At 43.4% G+C, this 23,219-nt stretch overlaps 1 protein-coding gene across 4 annotated transcripts in view; it reads left to right on the forward strand.

Moving 5' to 3' along the window:
- The window catches only part of Slc24a2 (solute carrier family 24 member 2), a 229,467-nt gene that overhangs the window by 196,299 nt on the left and 9,949 nt on the right, over positions 1 to 23,219 (forward strand). For 2 of the 4 annotated variants that reach the window (XM_028773374.1, XM_028773375.1), the window contains exon 7: positions 12,833 to 12,976. In XM_028773374.1, the coding sequence (XP_028629207.1) occupies positions 12,833 to 12,976 (144 nt within the window). The remainder of the gene's footprint in view (positions 1 to 12,832; positions 12,977 to 23,219) is intronic. The other 2 variants (XM_028773376.1, XM_028773377.1) reach the window with 1 other exon arrangement.

The raw sequence follows: 23,219 nt of genomic DNA on the forward strand, positions 1-23,219 counted from the left end.
TTAAATTAGGAACAGGGATGTAGCTGAGTAGGTACAGTGCTTACCTAGCACATACAAAGCCCTGGCTTCAGCCCCCAGTACTACAAAAGAGGGTACCTGTAATCCCAGCATTTGGGATGTGGAGACAAAAGGATTAGAAGTTCAAACTCATCCTCCAATATATGGTGAAGATGACAGACCAAATTAACACATTACTCATTAGTCATTCAAACAGGCTACAGTGGCAAACCACTGGAGTCCAAATACCAGCCCTTTTCCTTTCCTTGCCTAGCGCAAGGTACTAAACCTCTCTGTTCTCCACATTCCTTCTTGGTGAAACACTATTTTTAAAAAGTGCTTATCTTATAATGTTAGTGTGAGGCTCAGCTGTTCTTTAAACAGTTCTTGACATGCAGTGAGCACCTCACCAGAGTTTATTAAAGTTGGTAGTGCTTACAAAAGTCCTTTTTCGTGGCTATTAAGTAGTGGCGATGGCAAGGCTTTCAACCAAGTATTGGTTATAAGGTGAAACGTGGCTGGATTTCAGAGTTATTTCTGAGCTGAAATTGAGAAGCGATGATAAAAGCTGGCCATAGAAAAACAGGAAAAGAGGTGCTATGGGGAAGGCTGGGGTGCCTGACTGGGAAGATCCCGGTAGTGGTTTGGATTGGAGTAACAACTCCAGGGTAAGAATAAAACAAGATTTGCAGCCAGGAAACTTCGAACTCTTGACACAGATTTACAGAAGTGACTCAGTGCTCAGTTGTTTTTAGTTCTGTGTCTTCCTAAATTGTTTTTTTTTTAATCAAGTTCCATGACATGTGAGGTGTGCATGCCAACTTTATTCATGAAATTTCTGAGCCCATGCTACACTCCCATGCTGCTATTCTCCTGGGAGTTTAGCCTATCTCATTAATTAACCTGCTATATTAAAAATCCAGATTTGCAAGTGAATCTCACCTTGGCACCTTGGGCCAGAGGTTTCTCCAGCATAGGCATTTCATGAGCCAAGGCTGAGAAGAACATATGACAAGATTCTAGCACGTAGAACACAAGCCCTGTGCAGCAGACTTGATGCATGCTAGTCCATACAACTACAAAGGACCCAACCTTCTTCACACTTCAGTACTGAGTCTCTCCTCACCTAGCGAGCCAGTGCTGCAGAGAAGTGATTTGGAGCTGCCAATGTGGATCATTTCCCTAGGCATAGACCCTAATGTCTTCTTACATTTTATTTCTGCCCAGCCTGTGGAGAGCTTGCCTGGCAAGCATGAGGGGGTCCCTGGATGGGATGCAGAACTGAGGAGTTGAGGGGGCCACCTGGCTGCATTTTAAGTTTGTCAGTGTAGACAACACACAGCATACTCTGTGATGTGCCTCCTTGCTGCCGTGTCATCTTTGCGGCTGTGATGCATCTGAACTCTGCAGATACACAAAGCAAAGGTCAGGGTCTAGCTAAAGAGCTAACTGGTTCAAATTGCTTTTTATTTTACTTTGAGACAGCTATGTAGGCCTGGAAGTCATAGAACTCACTATGCAAACCAAGCTAGCCTCGAAGTCAGAGCTCTACCTGCCTCTGCCTCCTGAGTCCTGGGATTAAAGTGTGAGTGGCCACACCTAGCAGCACACCATAAAGTGACTATTTTTCTTTGCTCATCTCGGATGTCATTTCACCTGAGACTGCTCTCTCCTTAAGGAAGGAAGTCTTAATTGTCCTTGTTTTGGTTAAGGCCCAGATATATCCATGAGTAAGGACATTCATATGAGAAAATTGCATCCCTGGATAGAAGGATGGATGGATGGATGGATGGATGGATGGATGGATGGATGGCCTGTTGACAGATGGACAGACAGCCGGATGGACAGACAGATGGATGGATGGACTGACAGATGATGTGGAGAATGAAAAGCAAACATAGGATTTGTAAAATGCAGGTTCTGTTCGTATGTCCTCAGCTTATAATTTGAATATCACCATACTGTGTTAAAGCCCTCTCTTTTGCATTTTAGAACTCAGCTCTGATGTATCTCTCCTTCTGGCCTCCTTCCCTAAACCCAATATTGATTTCAGGACCTGATTTCTGCAGTCCCCGTTCGGAGACTAAGTAAAGGATGAATAGAGGGAATGTGACAAAAGTGACTGTGTGTTTAAATCTCTCCTTTAAAAAAAAAAAAAGAATTAAATGCTTAAAAATATCTCCTGCCTCTTAAATTTAGGTTTCCAAGGGTGCTTTAGAAAAACAAGTGCTGTTTTCAAAGTTTATCATTTCCTGCAGATTGGCACTGCTGTGATCTGAGGACTCGCTGGAAAGACTTGATTATGCAAGCGACTCAGACTGCCAGGTGTCATGGGAATTTCCAAAATTACCAATGCAGGTGGTACCTGGAATCCATACTTTCTGTTTCTTCTACAAATCATTACCCTTAACATAACAGCAAACATCTCTATCCACAGTGATGGGGTGCGGCCCAGGGACCCCACACTCTCCTGTTAATTAGCAGGGATGTGTGTGGATAGGAACAGATAAAGCACTGTGGAAGTTTAGAAACACCTTCATTTTCCTCTATTAGTGTAATTGTCTGTCTCCTGGAACACCCATAGAGCACAGTGAGAGGATTCTATAGCCATGAAGTGGTAGGAAGTGACACAGCCAGGACAGAGGGCAGTAGTGGGAGAAGGGGGCCACACTTCCCTGTGCAGCCAATGTTGATGTCAAAAGATTGCCCAGTCCATCTGGCTGGATGACTTCCTTAGAAAAGAAACTATTTGTATCAGAGAAAACCCAACAGTAACCATAAAATAGGCAAAGCTTGAAGACTCTTGCTGACCAGGCCATTTCCAGAGCAAAGAGTATTTTTCATATTTTTTTTTCCTGGTTTCTTAACTCTTTTTTTTTTTAATTTCTTTTTTTTTTTTGAACATGAAATGCTTTTTTTTTATAGCATGTTTTACAAGGGGAGGGGGTAAGAGGGTCCAGGTGGTGGAAAAGTACAAAATCTTCTTGGCCTGTGCCTTGAAACATGTCATGGTCTATATGGTACACTGCCTTGAATTATGATCTACCTGCAGTTCTTCAGAAGATATGGTACACTGCTTGAGTTATGGTCTCCCTGCTATTCTTAATTGAAGATCTGTTTCCTGTATCCATTAACCTGGATAGTATTTATCAAGTTCTGGATTCATTCAGGGGCCTTTTAATATATTTGTGCCACACAATATTTTTTTATTAATTGTTTGGGAATTTCACACAATGCATCCTGATCACACATGCTTCCCATCCCCACCCCCAGATCCACCCTCCCACCCTGTGCCCTCACCCTCAAAACAAAATTAAGAAAAAAATACAGGTACAATTTGTATTGCCTATGTATTCATTTGATCATGGTCAAAATCCCTTAAATATAACTGAGTCTTTTTAACATATTTTAAGAATGAAATAGATGCAAATTTAAGACACTTTAAAGTCTTCCTGAATTTGAATATTGACAAAGAATTATACTTTATTGACTGGGAGGATTGTTGTTAATATTTACATTTTCTGAGGAATTTTTTTTGGGAATATCTGTTCATCTTTCACATGATACATCAATAATTGACTATGATTAAAAGGAAGTAAAGCTTCATTACCACCCCAGAAAAAAAATACCGGCATTAATAAACTGTTTCCAATGACTAATTCTAACCCAATTGATAATAAGAGGCCAAGGAGTTTATGGTTGCTTTTATAATTCTCCAGTTAGCTTCTGTGTGGACAAATCTTTTATGAATGTGTCAGCAATATTTACAAATTCCTGGAAACACATCAAAACCAGTGTATAGCAATGCAGAAAAAAAAATCCATCTTGTCCGTAGCTTGCACCTCAGAATCACTTGGACAAAATGCACAATGAAGGGAAGGCACTGCATTTCAATAGAGACACTTACATGCCGTTCTACATGATTAGAAATGGCGCCTTGCCTTCCTGGAAAGCTGGCATTCAGACAGCTCCATCACTCACAGCAATACATGCTAAAACCTTGGTTTTAGTTCAGCGTCTAGTACAAGATGAAATTTTAGCCTTGCCACTGCTCAATGGAATCTTATATCATGTTTCATGTGTTAAGTGTTTGATGCCAGAATTTTTTTTCTGCATGTAAGGCAGGAAAAAAATGATGTCGTTGTAAGGGGAATGAGTCCCTTCCTACTACCTGCAGGAAATATGTGTGGGTCTGTTTGTTTGTTTGTCTTAAGGAAATCTGTTTTCTAGTTAAAGATTACTTCTGTCAGTTCAGGACGTCCAAACAGAAGGCAAGGCAAATATCTCAGATGGTGCATTCCTTCTAAAAAGGGATGGTGTTTGACTCTGGCTCTTTTCAACTTACTTTGTGTATAAGAGACAATGGGTAGGGACCTAGTGGCTAAGTACAAAATAGAGAGAATACAGGATGGTGGCAGAAAATATGAGAGATCAATGAGAACACAAAGATAGTTTATTCTAAGACTCAAAAATGAGTTTTTAAAGGACAGGTGATAAGCAGATTAAATTAAGTAAATGCGCTTTCTACTCAGTAATGAACTGCTGGAAAAGGGTTAATATCCGTACAGTCATCTTACTAGTCCGCTCAGACAAACCTTAAAAATACCATGGATGGAGTGACTTACACAACACAAACTCATTTTCTCACAGTTCTGAGGGTTAAAGGTTCTAACCTCCCGTCAAGACTCCTTACGGAGCGGCGCTCCCATGGTCTTTCCTCGGTACATGCAGGAATTGGGGAAACACAGAAAAGGGAAAGAGAGAAGCCTAAGGGCAGGGGACACTCCAGAGAACAAGCATTCTAGGACGCCTTTTTATAGGGTAACTAATCTTTTCAGATCAAGGCCCCAGCCTCACAGCCGCATTAAACCTTAATCACTTCCTCAAAGTTCCCTTCCCCAAACAGTTCCCTGAGGAGACTCTTGAGTACTGTGCTTGCAGTGGTCTGCGTTCCGGAACGCTTCCCTTCGGATAACTGAAGTTTTCCTATGTGGCTTTCTAGCTTTCCATCACCTGCTCTAAAATTGTTTTCTTCTTCAGGATGTTCCTGGTTTTCCTGATTTTTTAGAGAAAAGGCAAATGAAAATGTATCACTTAGAGGGGCAGAGCCTTTCAGAGACCATCCCAGAACTCTGAGAGTGCTGGGAACAACTCAGCACACCTTGTTTGACAAGTCCACAAACTAATTTTGAAATCCCAAAAGTTCAGATTCCACGGTGACTTTTAGATTTTTGAGTCCGTGACACGAAAATGACCCAGAAGCCAGTAGTAATGTTTTTGTGGCTGTCTTGACTTAGGGTTACTTTTGCTGTGGTGAAATACCATGACCAACTTCAGGAGGAGAGGGTTTATTTCACTCACAGTCCCAGATAATAGTTCCACATCAGAAATGGTGAGGGCAGAAATTCCCTCAGGTTAGGAACCCGGATGCAGGAGCTGGTGCATATCATGGAGAGTGCTGCTTACTGGCTTGCTCAGCCTGCTTTCTTATAGAATCCAGGAACACCAGCCCAGGGAGGGCACCACCCACAATGGCCGGCATCTTCCCCCATTGATCACTAATTAAGAAAATGGCTTACAGCCAGTTCTTTTTTTTTTTAATCATTTTATTCATTTATCCCCCTTCCTGGTTACCCCTCTTCAACCCTCCACCCCCCTTCTCCCCCTCTTTTGCCTCTATGAGGGTGCTCCTCCACCCACTCTCCCATTCCTGCCTCACCACTCTAGCATCCTCCTATGCTGGGACATCAAGCCTCCACAGGACCAAGGACCTCCCCTTCCATGTATACTCTTTGGTGGGTGGTTTTTACAGCCAGATCTTATGGAGGCATGTCCTCAGTTCAGGTTCTCTCCTTTCGGATAACTATAACTTGCATCAAGTTGACATAAAACTAGCCAGGACTGTGGGTCAGTCTTGTCCATAATCCATGTTCTATTTCTGTAGTTGGTTGGCAAGGGTGTCTGTTAGTATGTTAGTCTCCATGAATTGGCCAGTACACTTTGTGAGAGAATAGAGCCAGCCAGTTTGTACCATTTCCTCTGTGCCAGTTTAGCCGATGCTTACGTAGCAGCACCCTGTGGAAGTCTCCAGGCACTTTCTATTAGGCAATTGGTTGTTGCCCATAGAACTGTTCACTGTTTTAAAGAATCACTGTGCATTTGGGGTAATTTTGCCTTAAAAAAAAAATTCCAACACTGGTATTGTTTTTAAGTCTGCACAGAGCTCCGAGTCAAGGTGTCACAATATTATGAGTCTTACCATCTGCTTAGAAGCTCAGTTTCCAATAGAAAGTCATCTTAAAACTACCTACTGAATAACAGTGGTTCTCCTCGGGGCTGTGGAATTTCCCCTTCCTTTTTGTTTACAGAGTCTTCTATTTATCCATTTGAACCAAGAGAAGAAAATTGGATTGTTGGTATCGCTGCAGTCAACAAATGCTCAATAAATACTGGATGAGTGAACAGATGGGGGAAACCATGCAGTTTCCACCTTCATATCAAATAAGTGGATTGTAGGACTCTATTGTTGGAAATGCTATTATAATTCACATAATCAAATCTATCTCCTAGAAGAAATTATTTTCCTGACTATTTATTTTTAAGAGTGATAACAGCCGTGTTTGGAGTGTTTGTTCTGTGCTGAATTATTTCAGGCCAGTGCTGCTAAGGAACCTTCTAGAACAAAATTCCTATTTTAAACATCTGTCTGATTTCCTGTTTCATAGGAAGCACATAAGGAGTGGATCTGTGTGTATGGAGTCTTACTACAGCTGTCTCGTCACTAGATGAGGCACCCTCAGGATGTCCTCTGGGAGCATCCTACAGGCTCACTGCCCAGGCCCTCACACCTTTCACCAGTTCCCATGGATACCTACTCTAAGAGATGATGCATGTTACCAAAGAGCTTCCTTTTTCATGCTCTGGGCATAAAAATGAAGAAAGGTAGTCCCAAGATAAAGACAGCACTGTTTTCTTGTCCACAGTCTTCCCAGAGGTATCTTAACCTTCAAACACTGAATGACAGAGTCCAAAACTGACCCAGCTCACATCTCAGCCCTGCTGACGTTAGTCCTAGGAAGGTTTATTATTGTAAAGAGTTTCATTCATTTTCTACAGTGTCCCATAGATATCCATTTTAAAGGTAGCCAAAATGGATTATCCACAGTTATGGGAGTCTGGGGTGGCATCAAGCAATGAAACCCACATAAAATCTCATCATTGGGCTTAGCTGCCACCTTCCCCTCTAGCGAGCCCCGGGGAAGGCAAGGCTGTGTTCTTGCCGGTGTTTGAAAGCCTGGTATTCACTGATGTCTATAGCTCCTGTATTTCAGTTGTTTCAATATTTTAAAATTAAATTACATAATTTCTCCTTTCCCTGTTCCTTTCTCCAACATTTTGCATGTTCCCCACAAATTCATGACCTCTTTTTCTCTGTTATTGTTACGTGTGTATGTGTGTGTGTGTGTGTGTGTGTGTGTGTATACATAAATATGTAAATACAACTTGCTCAGTCCTGTTAGTGTTACTTGTGTGTGTGTGGTTTTAGGATATTGGATATTGGATAATCAATTAGGGAGCTCATCCTTGAGGAAGACTGTTTCTTCTGCTCGCAGCTTTCCTTAGCTGTCTGTGCTTTGTCTATGGGTGGGGTCCAGTGAGATGCCCCTTCCATGTTAGCATGTCTGTTGGTGTTGTCCTTGTTCAGGTCTTCTATTGGCAGTCATATTGTTGATGTATGCTGGATGAATCTTCTCTGTCATTTCTAGGAGACACAATCTCACAGCAGATTTCCTGACCTTCCAACCCCTCTTCTGTGATATTTCTAGAGCCTGAAATGCAGGATTTCTGTTGTAGAGGATAATGACAAATAATAATTTTTAGATGTGTACCTTAGAACCTGAAGCTAAGGAGACAGCTTCTCCTGTCCATGCCCCTAAACTGCCCTTCACATCCCATGAGTGTTATTGGGAATGCTACAAAGCACAAAAAAAGGAGGGGATATGAGAGAGTTTAGGGGGATCGACTCTTTTAAAAAAAAAAAAAAGTATAGGCCATCCAGACAATCAAAAAAATCGGTTTTAGGCTCAAGACAATAAATGAGGAAATGTCTGTTAAGTGCTTAGTGTTTGTTACAGCTGAGCTTTTAAAGTGTGTGTGTGTGTGTGTGTGTGTGTGTGTGTGTGTGTGTGTGTGTGTTATGCAAAGCCGGCAGACTCCAGAAACACTATATTTTTTAAACCAGGCTCAGGGGCTGAAGAGATGGCTCAGTCCTAAAGTTCCTGCCACACAAGCATGAATACGTAAGTGCAGATCCATGCTATCCAAGACGGGCAGATCCCTAGGAACCATTTCCCACCATGCTATCCAAGTCAGAGCCGGATGCAGTGGTGCACATCTGTAACTCCAGCACTGGGAGGCAGAGACGGGCAGGTCCCTAGGAACCATTTCCCAGCCATCACTGCTGAACCCATGAGCTCCAGGTTCATACCCACAATAAGTTGAATTTATTACAGAACAAAGCCGGGAAGCCTGATGTCATGGATCACGAATGCCCGCTCTGTGGCATTGAGAAAAGGGGCAGTGTAAAATGGAGAAGAAAGAGGTCACTAAAGCGTGGCCTGACATTGGGACCTTCTTTCAGCAGGTCACTTCATCTCAGGGCCCTCATCCATCAACCAAGACAGAGGGATGCTTCCAACCCTGAAGTTCTAGAGTTGCTTCTCTCCGACACCTAAAGCTGTTTTGCTAAAAGACCCCAGAGCTTGACAACTCCCTTTGGCTTTTATGATCTATGAGCACCCACAGGAAGCTTGACTGGCAGTCCCTCAGGGAGGTAGCCCCCATGGCAGAGACGAAAAAAACCCAGCTTCAGGATGGCATGGTTTAAAGACCTGCCAACTGTGAGAGGCACCAGTGTCTGCAGGGTCTGGAATGCCATCCCCTGAGCACTGCAGACACTGAGGGGCTGCCATTAGATTCTTACCCGACATCATGCCAAACTGAGGTGCTGCCAGTGAGGAAAGGCAGCACTCCTGAGTTCTGAAGTGAGTAAGGACAAGGGAGTAATATCTTCGCTTCCAACTTGAAGCAAATAAATCCCAGCTAAGCTGGGTTTGAGGCCAACCCTGGAAATCCTGAGGCTGCTTTCTGTGAACTATGGGTGAGGCCTTGCCAGCAACCAGTAAGACTAAATTTAAAAGCAGTTTATTTGTAGATCGTGATGGGTCGTTTTGTTTTGTATTCATTTTAATTCCTTCAAAGAAGAGACTGCCTTGTCGTGGGTTACCTTCACTCTAGAATCTGATAGCTACCTTTCACAGGCAAAAATGAGATACTGAGTGCTTCCAAGAAATAGTGTTCAGGCTTGGGAGGTAACCTCTGGACTGGAGAATCCCTACATGCAAAGATAATAAGTGGATGCCACAGATCCTGCAAGTAGCCAACAGTAGGTGCCTTGGGATCATCTGTTTTTGCCTCTCCTAGGCAGGAGCTCTAGATTTTCATAATTGATTTTATACATAAAAGGAGTGGCTGCTTGAGAAATCTGGAAACTGGAGTTTGCAAGTTCTGACTCTGTTTCCTGCTCTCCCCATCCTACTAGGTCTGAGGGCCAATGCACCACCCATCACTTGGGAAGCTATTTAAAGTTGTGTATCTCTCTCTCTCTCTCTCTCTCTCTCTCTCTCTCTGTGTGTGTGTGTGTGTGTGTGTGTGTGTGTGTGTGTGTGTGTGTGTAGCATTTCTCTATACATACTAAGCAAACTTGCTGCTCACCATATAGCCCAGAAGACTGGAATCCTCCTGCCTCAGCTTCAGGAGTACTAGGATTATAGGTATAAACCCCTCACCTATGAATAACACTGAATAACATGTTTTTCTTTAAGGTTCTTTTATATCAGAAATTGCAAGCTCCTAAAGAACTAGTCACTGGCCTAGTTTTGTGTAATCATATGGCTTACACAGGACCCCAGCAGATAGCAAACCATGTTAAGCCTTTACATCAAAAATCACTTGGATTCTTTCTGGTATAGCCTGCTTCCTTGCCTTGTTTTCTAGGGACCTTTCTTCCGACACTTTAGGAGGCAAGTGTGGGTCATCACAAGGTCAAAGCTAGCATGCCACAACTCTAGTAAAAGTTGAAGCTCATTGTCCTGACCCCAGTGGCCTCTTACTTGGAGCCAAGCCTAATTCAAGCATTGCATCTCCCGCTCAGGCAAAGACAAAATAAATAGGCCCTGAACTTGGAACAGTGTGTTCTTCTGCCTTGTCTCTAACCAGCTTGCAAGCTGTTGCCCATTGAGCCAGAGTGAGATTTCCCTGGCAAGAAGACAGAGTTTCTTCTGAAGTGTTCTGACAGCTTGCTCCTGAGGCTCCTCTCTCATCCATCCCAGGGTTCTAGGCTCCTTCACTTCCCTGCAGCAGGAACTGCTGGTCCCCCACCCCCACCCCATGAAGAGTGAAGATTCCTGTCAGCATAGCCTAAGGCACAGACTCTTCTACTCCACTCCTGCCCTAGCAACAGCCTCCTTAAATGCCGCCCTTGGACCCAGTACAACACAGCTAACTGTTTGCATGGGACACTAGTGTGTTTAGAGCTTAAGGATCCAAACAGACAATCATTTTCTTCTATTTGCTAGTGGCGCTGCCTGCCTGGTGACTTTGGCAGATGGAGAAAAGAGCTAATCCGTAGGTTCCAAGCAGAAGGTTATTGATGAAATGTCACCATCTGTTGGTGTCATTAAAATGATATGAGTCATAAAGTGTTGCTATTGTTTGGTGTTTTGGTGTTTTCTCAAAAAAGATAGCTTGGAGTTTAGGGAGACGTCGTTAAGTTGTGGATGGAGGTGGGGACAGAGTGGGGAGGGGAGCCTACCCCGGAAGAAAGAGCTTGGTGAATTCTTCAGATGAGTTGATGTGTCTTCAGGGGAGCCGCTCCTCTGCTGGGTTAAACTCTGTATGCACATGGTATGAGGTGAGGTGCTCGTAAAGACTGGGACAGACCTCAACTCTCCATGACTACTCCTTGGTGCCAACTACCAGATTGTGGACAGGAAAGTCATTCATTTGGTTACATGAAGAAGACCTCATTGGAAGAAGACTTAATAGGCCCCTGGCCTTCTTAGTCTTCTCTGCCCTGTGACACACAAATAATCATTCTTGTACCTAGATGGTACCATAGGTATATAAGCCCATAGGAGATAGTTGTCTCTGAGGGCCACCTCTCCTCCAAGGATGATGAGGTGGCTAAGATCAGGGACAGAGTTCCCAGGAAAGAGTAAAGACAGTGGTGGATAGAGTGGCTTCTGCATCACATTAACAAATGGGTTGGAGAGAGTTGAGGTATGTGTTTGATGAAGGTTTGGGTAACCAAAATAAATTGTCAATTTCTTTACCTAATCCCCACAAGTCTCTCCTATGTGTACTTTGTGAATTCTTACCCACTGCCACAAGCCTGTTTTTTCCAGTCTTTTCCAGTCTGGCTTTTGTCCATCCCTAATGTGTATCAGGAAATAAATTAACTGTGTCACTGTGGATCTGTACATATCCAGCCATGACCTCTAGTTAAGTACTTTGTCCCTTAAGCCATCTGGTTCAAACTATTTCCACCTGCCCCTCCTTTGGAACAGACACTGAAAGGAGCCCAGCCCTGGTGCTTAAAACATGTGCAAAAGCCTGAGGCCTCTCTCTGTGCTATCTAAAGGAAACGTCACTGCAAGAGCACTCATTGGTATTTTTAGATCTGGTGCTCTGTCCCACTGCTGCTGTGTCGTTTCAAAACAAGCAGAACGGGCAGTGATGGGTGGTGTCAGCAGTGCTGTGGTGGTGACAATGTGGCCCCATCTCAGGGACCAATGGTCATCCTGCTGGGCAAATCCACCTTTTGTGTCTTCTGTCCCTGGGGCTTGAGAGTTGCTGACTGCAGTAGAAGTCACCAAACCCCTGGGGGCAGGCTGCCACATCAAGAGATTGGGTGTTTGTACCCTGCCTCTGAGATGTCAAGCAGGGTTGATCCCATGGGACGCTTTAGCCCTGTTTCTCTGAGTCCTAAGGCATGTGTTTGTATAATGTGCCTTTAATGACGAATGAAATGGTTTAGAATGAAATAGTTGATTAAGCAAGTTAGGAACACCCATGCAGAGTGTTGGGCTTATTCTTGGGTGGGTGAGAGGTAGCTAGGACCTCGAACGATTATCACTGAACTGTTTCTGAAGTGAGTTTCCTATGCCTGGTATTAGTTGGAGGGAAAGAGAGGAGGGGGAAGGAAAGGGGGCATCAAGAGATTTAAAAAATTTTTTTATCTGTATTCTTCCTCCTAAGGTGTCTGAATCACAGCTCTTGGGAAAAGGAGATGGGGTCACAGGTCGATAGATCAGCAGATATTGTTAACCATAAAACGTTCATTAAGGGAGATTTTTTTTTGAAAGGATGAGGTGAATCCTATCAAAGCACATTATATGCAAATATAATAACGAAGCCAATTGTTTTTACAGTTGAATAAGAGACACAGTTGGATCAAAAAATGTCATAAGTAATAACTATGGTCGATGTTAGATAATCAGTTGATAAACATGAGAAGCTGTAAGATAGATACCCCCAAGGAATAAAAAGAAACTTCTGGAGTGCTCTGGAGGGGTGAAGAGTTGCTTGTTCCTGGGCCTCAGGCTGTGACATATGGAGTGCTCTTAGAAAAGAAAGCCTGTGAAAGCAGCTGAGGTGGCTTGGGAAAAGCCTTAGTGGAACACAAGATGGCCGTCGATTGCTCTGTGGTCTTGCCATTTGTGGCCCTGTTTTCCCCTTGTCTCTGCCTCTTTATATCTGTCCTCTTGTTCTACAGCAGGCCACAGAGACTGCCGAGGAAGAAGATGACCAGCCCCTCAGCCTGTCCTGGCCATCCAACACCCGCAAGCAGGTCACCTTCCTAATCGTTCTTCCTATTGTGTTTCCCCTCTGGATCACCTTACCTGACGTCCGAAAACCTGTGAGTGAACCCCTGTGGAAACAGCTCCCTTGTAAAAAAAAGTATGGTAGCCACCATAGTCTGTTTCCAGTTGTGTTTAGAGAGAAAGGTGAGGTGAACCCATGTATGCCTCTTCTCAGACATGCCTGCTACTTCAGTCACAGCAATTGTTCAGTGACTAAACATCGTGAACCACCCCAGAAATCAGAAGTGTGAAAACCACCATTTTATGCTGTTCATGAATCCTGTGGGATGGAACTGAAGTGTGGTACACTGGGGGATGGTTCATCTCTACCCCAGGCAGATCTCTGTGAATTTAAGGCCAGCTTGATCTACATAGTGAGTTCCGGGACCGCCAGGGATATATAGAGAGAGCCTATCATTTTTAAAAGGGAGAGAAGGGTGGTGGCATTCACCTAGAGACAAGAAAAATGACTCAGTGGTTAAGAGCACAAGCTGCTCTTGCAGAGGACCTGAATTCAGTTCTCAGAAACCACAGTAAGTGGCTCACAGCCACTTGTAACTCCAGCTCTGGGGATGCCATCTTCTGGATTCTGAGGGACCCTGCAGGCAGGTGTGTACAAACCCAGACATAGGCACATACATATATACACAATTTTCAAAAAAAATTAAATCATAAAAAAAATAGTTGACCTGGAATATATATCAGTGTCACGTGCCATATGAATCTCTTAATAAGAAAAATGTCAAAGAACTTGAAACCACCATAGCAATTTCCCCTTAAGGGGTACAACTCAAGATCCAAGGAGCAAAGCAACTCTGTATTTCCTTGAATTTTCTTTTGGCTCTATATTGGATTTTAAAACTGCAAATAATTTAAAGAATTACAAATGCCTACATATATGATATTCCTTCTACAATTTTATTGCCATCACTATAACCAATATTATTTAATATTGTCAGATGTCAAAGGCTGTGAATGTCATACCATTAGCAAAATGTAATCTGAGTGCAGGCTAAGCAAAGGGGCATTCCCTCCCAGGGTTGGTAAACTCAGATCTTGAACCATTAATGTTTGCCCGGGAGGTGGAGACAGTAATGGGAGTAACAGGGCACAGGTATCAACACACACATGACAGAAGCATGTACCTATCATGCATCATATTCTGCAACAATATTTTCAATGAATCACATCGTGGGATCTATGGAAACATCTATAATAGGATATATATGTATTATTAGTGAAAGAAAAAAATCTGCTCAACCCCTAAGACCAAGTTCTCAGATCAGGATAAAGGAGATTTATTTGCACCAGAAGGACAAAGGGCAGGGAATAAGAGACAAGCACAGGAAATAGAGAAAGAGGGAGACTGGGAAGGGACCAAGGAGGAAGTTAAAGAGATATTTATCCCGAAGGGAACGGGCAAAGGACTGCCTCCGACTAGAGAGGGAACAGACTGGCCCATAGGGAAATGGCAGTTTATAAAGTTACAAGGGGAAATCCTGTGTTAGGATGAGGTGTTTAATTTTAATTGGGCCTGTTAATCATGAGGCTTTTGCTTGCTGGACTTCGGTATTTTGATAGTTGGACCTTGGTAGTCAGCCTCAGGAGGAGGAAGTAGTCTAATAAGGGAATAGACCTTGGGGACCAGCTTTAGGAATATAATCTAGTGGATTTTGGAAGGCAGAGGGAATGAGAGAGAAGGTCAAGGCCTGCCAGAGCCACGTTCACCATTCTCGAGCTGGCCAGAGTCCCTTCAGTTGGTATAAGAAAAAGAGCTATAAAAGTAAGTCAACCAAATCATACCTGGTCACCTCCAGAGGATGTAACTGAGATGCATACCCAGGTCTCTGCCACTGCATTGGCCTCCCCTCAGATTTCTTGAGACCAGAAGGTTGAAATGTGAAAATAAAAAAAAAATTTAAATTTTCAAACATTTCAAAAAAATACATGCAAGACAATTAAGTCTTTCTGGTGGTCCTACTTTCCTTATTTGGCCTGAGGCAGGGTGAGAAGAAAAATCCTATGCCATTAGCCTGGACTGTTAATAACCCAGCCAGGTAGAAAGAGAGCCATGTCTTACAATGCAGTAGACACTAGGAGAAGACTCACAGAAGTACTCCTCACAACATAGCTTCCCCGGGAAAGGTTGCATGCAGCAGGTGCAGTTCCCTGGAAGCAATATTTGAGTTTCTTAATTCACCTTACAACTGCAGGGCGTGTGTTCTTCGAGAAGGACTGGCTTCCTGAAAACCATAGCAAAGCATCTAATGTGTTTGATGCTCCTCCTCCAAGACACACTACACTGACAGATCTGAGATGTCTTCATTATCCCCTCTGATGGTTTATATTGACTGTCAACTTGGCAGGATCTAGGTTAACTGGACACAAGCCTTTGGGCATATTTGTGAGAGGCTTTAGGTTACCTGAGGAGGGAGGACCCACCCTAAATGTGGGTGGTGCCATCCCATGGACTGGGTTCTCCAAACTCAACAAAAAGGAGATGGCTGCTGAGTACCCAACACTCATTTCTGCCTGCTTCCTGATTGGATACAATGTTACTATCTGCCTTATACTACCTTTGTACCCTCTAACTGTGAGCCAAAAAAAAAACTCTTCCCTAAGTCGCTTCTGTCAGTTCTTTTGTAACGAGAAGAAAAGTAACTAAAATGTCAACCTTTCTGGCTGTTTGACCCAGTGTTTTTGTTTACCTCACAAAGAAAAGCCAGAAGACAAGGTATAGTTTTCTAACTCTCTACAGAAGCCTTAATGTGATATGGTCCAGAGTAGTAAGCTACCTGGCTAATGAGACCCAATTGCTGCTTTGCTCTGTGCCCTTGGGCAGAGCATCTTGAGAGCAGAAATGTGTGTCAGGGCTATTCTTCACTTCAAGTGGGCAAGAGGCAGAGAGGGAATGCTGGGGCTCTGGTGGCCTTCTCCTCTCCCTTTTATTCCATCTACCCCAGTGGCACATCTGCCCCCTTCTATTAATCCTCCCTGAAACACCTTTGAAGACCTACCCAGGGATGTGTCTCGCAAGTCTTCTTAGGTCATTCTCAGTCTAGTGGAGTTCACAGTGAGTATTAACTGTCACATCTCACAGCTCAATTGTGACAAGACTGACTAATGAGAAAATGGACTTGCATGAGACTCTCTTCTTGGTAACTCCGCTGACTCATTCTTCACTCTGCAGCCCACCTTCAGGGGCGGATGGAGCTTGCTTTCTCTGTTAGTTTCTCTTCTAACTGCTGTGACCAGCTACCTGGCAGAAGCAGCCTAAGGGAAGAAGGCTAGATTTTAGCTTATGGTTTTAAAAGGATAAATTCCATCAGGTCTGGAAAGCATGGCTGATTCCCATGTGGCAGCTGGTCATGTGACACTCAGTCTGGAGCAGAGAGTGGTGAATACTAGTGCCCATTGATTTCCTTCTGTTGACCCGGTTGGGGTCCCCATAGGATGCTGTCACCTACACTCAGAGTGAGCCTCCTCTTCTCAGTTACACCTCGCTGGGCATGCCCTCAAAGACAAACCCATAGGTATCTCTCCTATGTGATTCCAAATCCTGTCAGGACAATGAAGATTAGCCATCGCCTTCCTTGCTTCCCCAAGCATGAGCCACAATATGGAATGGACCATTTTTCTGTCTTTTTCTGGGTTTGGTATGCTGTTCCAAGCAGAAATGAGACTACCAAGGGAACATTTAGTTATGTTCAGATTTCCTCAGCAAATATTCATCACTAAGGACCACATAGGCCCTTAAAGAGTATAATAACACAAAATTCATAGTTTAATAACTAAACCAAGGTATGTTCGCTGTGCTGGATAGTTTTATGTCAACTTGATACAAGCTAAAGCTGTGTGAGAGGAGGGAACCTCAGATGAGAAGATGCTTTCACAAAAGGAGCTATCGGAAAACCTGTAGGGCATTTTCTTAATTAGTGATTGATGGAGGGAGGTCCAGTCCATTTGGGTGCTTCCATCCCTGGGCTGGTGGTCCTGAATTCTATGAAAAAGCAGGCTGAGCAAGCCATGGTGAGCAAGCCAGTAAGCAGCACCCTCCATGGTCTCTGCATGTTCCTGCCCTGTTCGAGTTTCTGTTCTGGCTTCCTTTAATAATCAACAGTAATGTGGAAGTATAAGCCAAATAAACCCTTTTCTCCCCAAGTTACTTTTAGTCAGAGTGTCTCATCATAGCAATAATGACCACAGGTAGAAAACACTTACATAGGACTCAAAGCAAGATTTCATAGCAACAGTAAACAGCAACTCGAGCCTTGGACTCCCGCTCTGGGTCATGCTCACTCCACTGCCCTGACACTGACAGTTTGTTCCTCCTCTCCTGTCTTATAGGAGCAACCTTGGGAAATGCATTTTTCTGGACCCCATTTTTGTCAACCATTAATAAAGGTTTCTAAGATGTCTAGATTCCCTACCAGCCTTGACATTCTGCGATAGAGAAAAGCAAAAATCAAGAGATCAGCCTCATTACACTATTGCAGATTGAAGACGACTGTATACCCCAGCTTGCCCACGATAGTCTCAGCTTACTCTGAGAGCATACTGGTTGGAAGACAAACTATGTGGACCTCCCTGCACATACAAGAGGCCAAATGAAATAAACCTTGTCCGTAGATAAACGAACTGTTAAGATGTTTTCTGGTCCTATTTATTACAGGGGAGTTTTATTAGATTGTTTCTTATGTCAGTTTTCTCTTTGGTCTGTAACACACCATCTCAAACTCAGCTTAAAACAAGAGCATTTCAGCCCATGATTCTGAAGATAGGAAGCTTCCACTAGGCTCAGTTGGACCGTTCTCCTGGGAGCAGGTTGTCATAGGAGCCTCTCAGCTGAAATAGCTCATGTTCAACAAAGACTCTAACTAGTCTGGTCTGGGCTTAGTCACAGTATAGAAAAGAACCAAGAGCTATAAAAATGAAAACTCCAAAAACTCTCCTGAGATCTAGGTTGGAATTTGACTCTCTGCCAGCACATTCTGTTGATTGAAGCTGGTATAAAGCCAGCCCAGACCTTAGAGTAGAGATCACCTATTAATGGGAAAGGCAGAGTGTCTTAGCTTGGGTCTCCATTGCTAAGAAAAGACACCATGACCAAGGCAACTCTTATAAAGGACATCTAATTGGGGCTTGCTTATGCTTTCAGAGGTTGAATCCATTAACATCATTGCAGGAAGCATGGCAGCATGCAGGCAGACATGGCACTGGAGAAGCTGAGAGTTCTACATCTTAATCCAAAGTCAGCCAGAAGGTGACTGTCTTCCAGGCAGCTGGGAGTAGGGCCTCAAAGTCCACCCCCACAGTGACACACTTCTTCCAACAAGGCCATACCTACTCCAACAAGGCCATACCTCCTGATAGTGCCACTCCCTGGGCCAAGCATATTCAAACCACCACACAGAGTAATGTTCTGGTGCCCGGGGGGTTGGGGTGTGTCTTTGTTTTAGTCCTGCCACAGACATTATGTATGTCCACAAAGGCCACAGGATGTAATATCAAGGGAGAAGGAAAAGAATGTGAAAATTAACAAATATTTGCTCCTCTTTAGGCCCTACCATCTCTGTTTCTTCAGTAGGTTTTTTAAATTCCTCATGGAGATGAAAATCCCAAAGTTTACCAATAATTACAGAGAAAGCATGATTGTATAGCTCTAATTTCAGAATAAATACTGCCCCCACTTGTTTTTATTCCCACGTCAATTCTATGCAAATTTTATGCCTTTGTTTCTTGAATATTGCATACTTTCAGCTCAGACACTAAGTCGGAGCCTTACAATGGCAGTCTTCTTAAATTAACAACTTTGTTTGAAAAGGGAAGAGGGTAAAGTGTAATGCTTGATGAGAAACATACCTTTGAAAGAAACTGAAAACAATAAACAATAAAACACCCAATGTTATTTTCTCCCGTGGCCTGAGATGGATGTTCATGCAAAGGCGGAGCATAGCTCTTGAGACAGGAAACCATGATCCATTCGAGCTGGGAATGAGGCTGAGCGCCCAGCCAGAGTTTGCAGATTCAATCATCTAGTCATTCGCCAAGTTTTTATCGATTATCTAGCAGGAGCCAGATATGATGTGATGTAGCAAGAACGAAATGATTGAGACCCAGAGGGGGTTAGTGGTTTGTTCAGTCACAGTCAGCTACTAAGAGGAAAGCCAAGACTCCATCCATCTTACCAGGAGTCCCCAGCCACTGTACCTCCCTGGGATCAGCCTCCTTGTTTCTCAAAAACTGCAATGAAGGCAATAGTATACAGAAACAACTGTAATTATTATCTGGGCACTTTTTATGTCCTTGGGTGCATTGCTTAGTTTTTGTGTGTGTATACATGACTCTTCAGAACATCTAGATTTGCACTACCCTTTCCTCGCATTTTACAAATGAAGAAACCAAAACTTAAAGAGGTGAGACAGTTTTTTCTAAGTGAAAAAAATCCCTGCTCACTTGGGAGCAGAGATTTTATCTTAACCCAGTGGCCATGTTTTCACCTTAGTAGGATCGTTGTGGGAAACTTCTTAAATGTATGCTTCCTGAGCCAGCAAGATGGCTCAGCAGATGAAGGCAATTACTACCAAGCCTTTTGGCCTAAACTTGATTCCCAGGACCCACATGGTAAGAAAAGGTAACAGACTCCTACAAGTTGTTCCCATACCTTCACATACACACACACACACACACACACACACACACACACACAACATTGGAATGAACAGATAAATAAATACATGAATGCATATACTTCAATCCAGGCTTAATGGTAAGTTCCTATGACCACCACTACTCAGAAGACCAAAGCAAGACAGTTATAAGTTTGAAAACACCCTGGGCTACATAGCAACACCCCCACCCTCTCCACCCAAAGTATATTCTTCAGGACATTGCACAAAGCAGATGCTCAGTGACTATTAAATTTAGAACAGCAAGGACATGGCCTGTTTGCTCAGCCAGCTATTGTCCAGTGACATTTTTCAAACCAATATCATGCTGCTCTACTAAAAGCGCCTAATGGGAACATTAGCTGTCAATTAGGTACCTAACCATTACATTGGAAACAAAATGGACAGCACATGGACACAATTTGCTCATTTGCTAATTGGTATGAAGCCTATCCTAACAGATGTCAAAATGAGCCACCATTACTGACTATAACCTAATGTGTTAGACCTTGGCTTTTAGGACTATTTTCTCTGTTCCAATGGGACTGGCAACCTAATACCTGTACAGATGCTCCAGGGCAGTGGTATCCAGAATGAAACCATGGAGTCCAAATGAGGAGAATGGTCCAGACCAAAATGAGAGAAGTGATTTCCTGGGTTGTGAGACTGGCCATGGCAAGGCAGTTTGACAGAGAAACAATTAGCCAAACTGCTGGTGCATGAAGGCTTGCAACTTCTGAAGCAAGAACAAAATGGGAGGCTGGGGAGGCAGATGGCCAAACAGCTGGAGCACTGGCCTCTGTTTCCTGGATGTATTTTTAAATTTTCTGACATTGGGGATAGATCCTGGCGTCATAATGATGGCGATGCTTGCACTGCCTGTGGCTGTGTGTATTTTGAGCAGTTTTGGCCCTCTTTTTTTTTTTTTCAGGAAGTGTTAGGCACACATATTATGTAGTCAGCTGACCTGAATTTCATCTCTAGTTGAAGATCTGTATACAAAGTAGGTACCAAATCTTTACCTGCTGCTCCTAAGAATGTTTGTTTTTTGAATAAGCCTCTAATTCAACATTTGGTGCTTTTTGATACCTATTAATTATTCATTTGTATCCTGATTAAGGATCTTAAGTATCAAATATTGAATTGGGCAGGTATTCACTAATGGATTGGCTTCCACTTGGTTCCTTTGCATCCCTAGTCTCACCTCTGGCTTTGTCCATTTGACTCGGAATGTTCTACAGCTCAGTGTTATAAGGGAATCTTAGTATTTTGACTCCAACTGATGATGTCACCCCAATGAACAGACATGCAAAGGGAACATTTTAAAATGTATTAAATGAAAAATAAAGAAAAGTATACATTTAGTAAATACACAAAGCTGGAAATAGAACAGCCTGTGAGGATGCTCCGGGCAAGAGGTATGGATGTCTCAGCATAAAGTAGATAATAGCTCTCTGTGCTTCTCATGACACATGCAGAATCCTGATGTAGTTGCTACTAGAGTCAGGGGTCGCCTTATATGGCAATCATTACCCTCTCTGCCTATGACAGAGCATGACCCTGAGAGACTGAAACCTGCATCCACAAACAGTAACCAGCAATCAGAAGGAAAAGGCTGGGACGTCCAGTTAGCTCAGTGCCCTGCCTGGGCAAGCTTGGTGTCTTGCCTGGTGTGGAAATCTTATCTCAGGGATCCAGTTCCCAGCCTACAAGAAATCTGCTTTGGGAATCGAAGGTGTAAGTTCCACTTCGGACAAGAAAAAAAAAAGAAGAAGAAGTGTTTCCCCATCACCCGCTGAAGGGCTCAGGGCTCTAGGAGACACCAGAGTCTTTATTCAAAATACTTTTCTTCTAAGAAGGAGAAGGAGCATAGGGAGGCATTTAAGAGTGATATTTGGGCTGCTTGATGTAACATGATGCCCTCTCCCAACTGAGCATGCCCATTTGGTCTTACAGTCGCCCCAGAGAACACTCCTCTGCAAAACATCAGCCATTGGAAGAGAGAAAAAGATTCCTGTACAGACTAAGGGCTGTGTGAATGATAATAACAAAGATGATGTACTCAAAGCTTGAAACTAACGAAGAGAATACAAGCTTTGTCCGGAACCATAAGCCTATCACTGTGCTTCAAGCTTAAAAGATTGTCACACACGAGTTTATTTTTTCATTCTGACTTATCTTCAAATTCCACTGCAGAATGGACTCTCTGTGGCTGGCCTGAGCCAGCTCTTTGGACAACTGAGGCTTCCCCTATTTACATGAACTGCAGGGGCCACTGCCCTGAGCTGGATGACAGTATTAAAGCACAATGTGTGTTTTTCTCAGCATAGAAAGCTTTGAAATCAAAAACATTGGTAAGGAGGGGTGGTGGGCTCTCAAACAGCATTCTGTAACTAAGTATGGCCCATGTTTTCCATCAAGGGAATCAGAAACTAGTTCAGCACAAACCACCATTTCCCAGGAATGGGATTAAGTAAGAAATATTGCATTTATTATGTATTTGTTTGTTCATTATTTAGTCCATGTGATCAAAAACAACTGGCAGGAGTTGGTCCTCTCCTTTCACTACATGGATTCTAAGGAGAGAACACAGATTGTCTGTCTTGGCAGCAGGCACCTTTACCCACTAGGCTATCCTGTTGGTCTTGAAAGACTACATTTCTGAGTGCATGACTTTTGTCTGATGTTCTGAGGGAACTCTGGGTCTTCTCACACTGTACAAGCCCAAGATGGCACAAAGTCCAGTGTCACAAGACTGGAACTTGTAATATAGATCAGAGTAGCACACAGGAGAAAACATATTCCCAAGAATGGGTCTGGCCTGCCTCTCCCGCTTGGAGATTGCTCTGATTGGGCAGCTCCACCTCTGTCCACTCCAACTCATGTGTGAGGCTAGTGTCCTAGAGACTAGCCATCACCACCCGTCTGTGGCAGTGGCTTTCCTGATAATTCATAGGACCCTAAGAAGAAATAATTTATTTTCAGCCTTCCTAATCCTTCACATTTTTGTTCCATATAATCAGCCACATAAGGGGTTTGGCATGTAGATCATTGTGACACACAGTTTGACAGCAGCTGATTCTGATAGCCTGATTCTGGAGATCTTGGAAGCAAACTAGAAAAGGGGGAAGATAAAGGGGAGGGGGATGCAAGACGTTTAACTTGAAGAAATGACTGAACCCGGACCTTCTAAGGGGCAGGAGGAGAGTGAGTGTGTTAGGCATCTAGCTACAGGCATGAACTGACATTCTCTCAAGTGACTTCCAGAGCCTACCACAGTGACACATGTCAAAACACTTTAAACGCTGAGGCAGAAAATTAGGATTTGAGGCCAACCTGAGCTAACATAGTGAATTCTGGACTATCTAGGCTATCCTAGGGTATGAAACCTTGTCTCAGACAGAGAAGTGGGAAGAGGTGGAGGAAGAAGGAAGAGAGAAAGAATTCTTTCTGAGTTCTACAACCATTTAGCTTCCACAGATTTTAATTTCCTAGAATGAATTTTTCCTCTCCCAGTTTGATTAGGGGAAAGTAGCATCCTTTGATTGGTAATCCTGCCAAGAGGTAGGAATATGGGAGGAGTCAGGGCAGTAGCAAAGATGGCTTTGGCTTTGGGCTGTGAGTCCACCAC

This window comes from Grammomys surdaster, unplaced genomic scaffold (assembly GCF_004785775.1).
Source record: "Grammomys surdaster isolate TR1022 unplaced genomic scaffold, NIH_TR_1.0 225, whole genome shotgun sequence".
NCBI lineage: Eukaryota > Metazoa > Chordata > Mammalia > Rodentia > Muridae > Grammomys > Grammomys surdaster.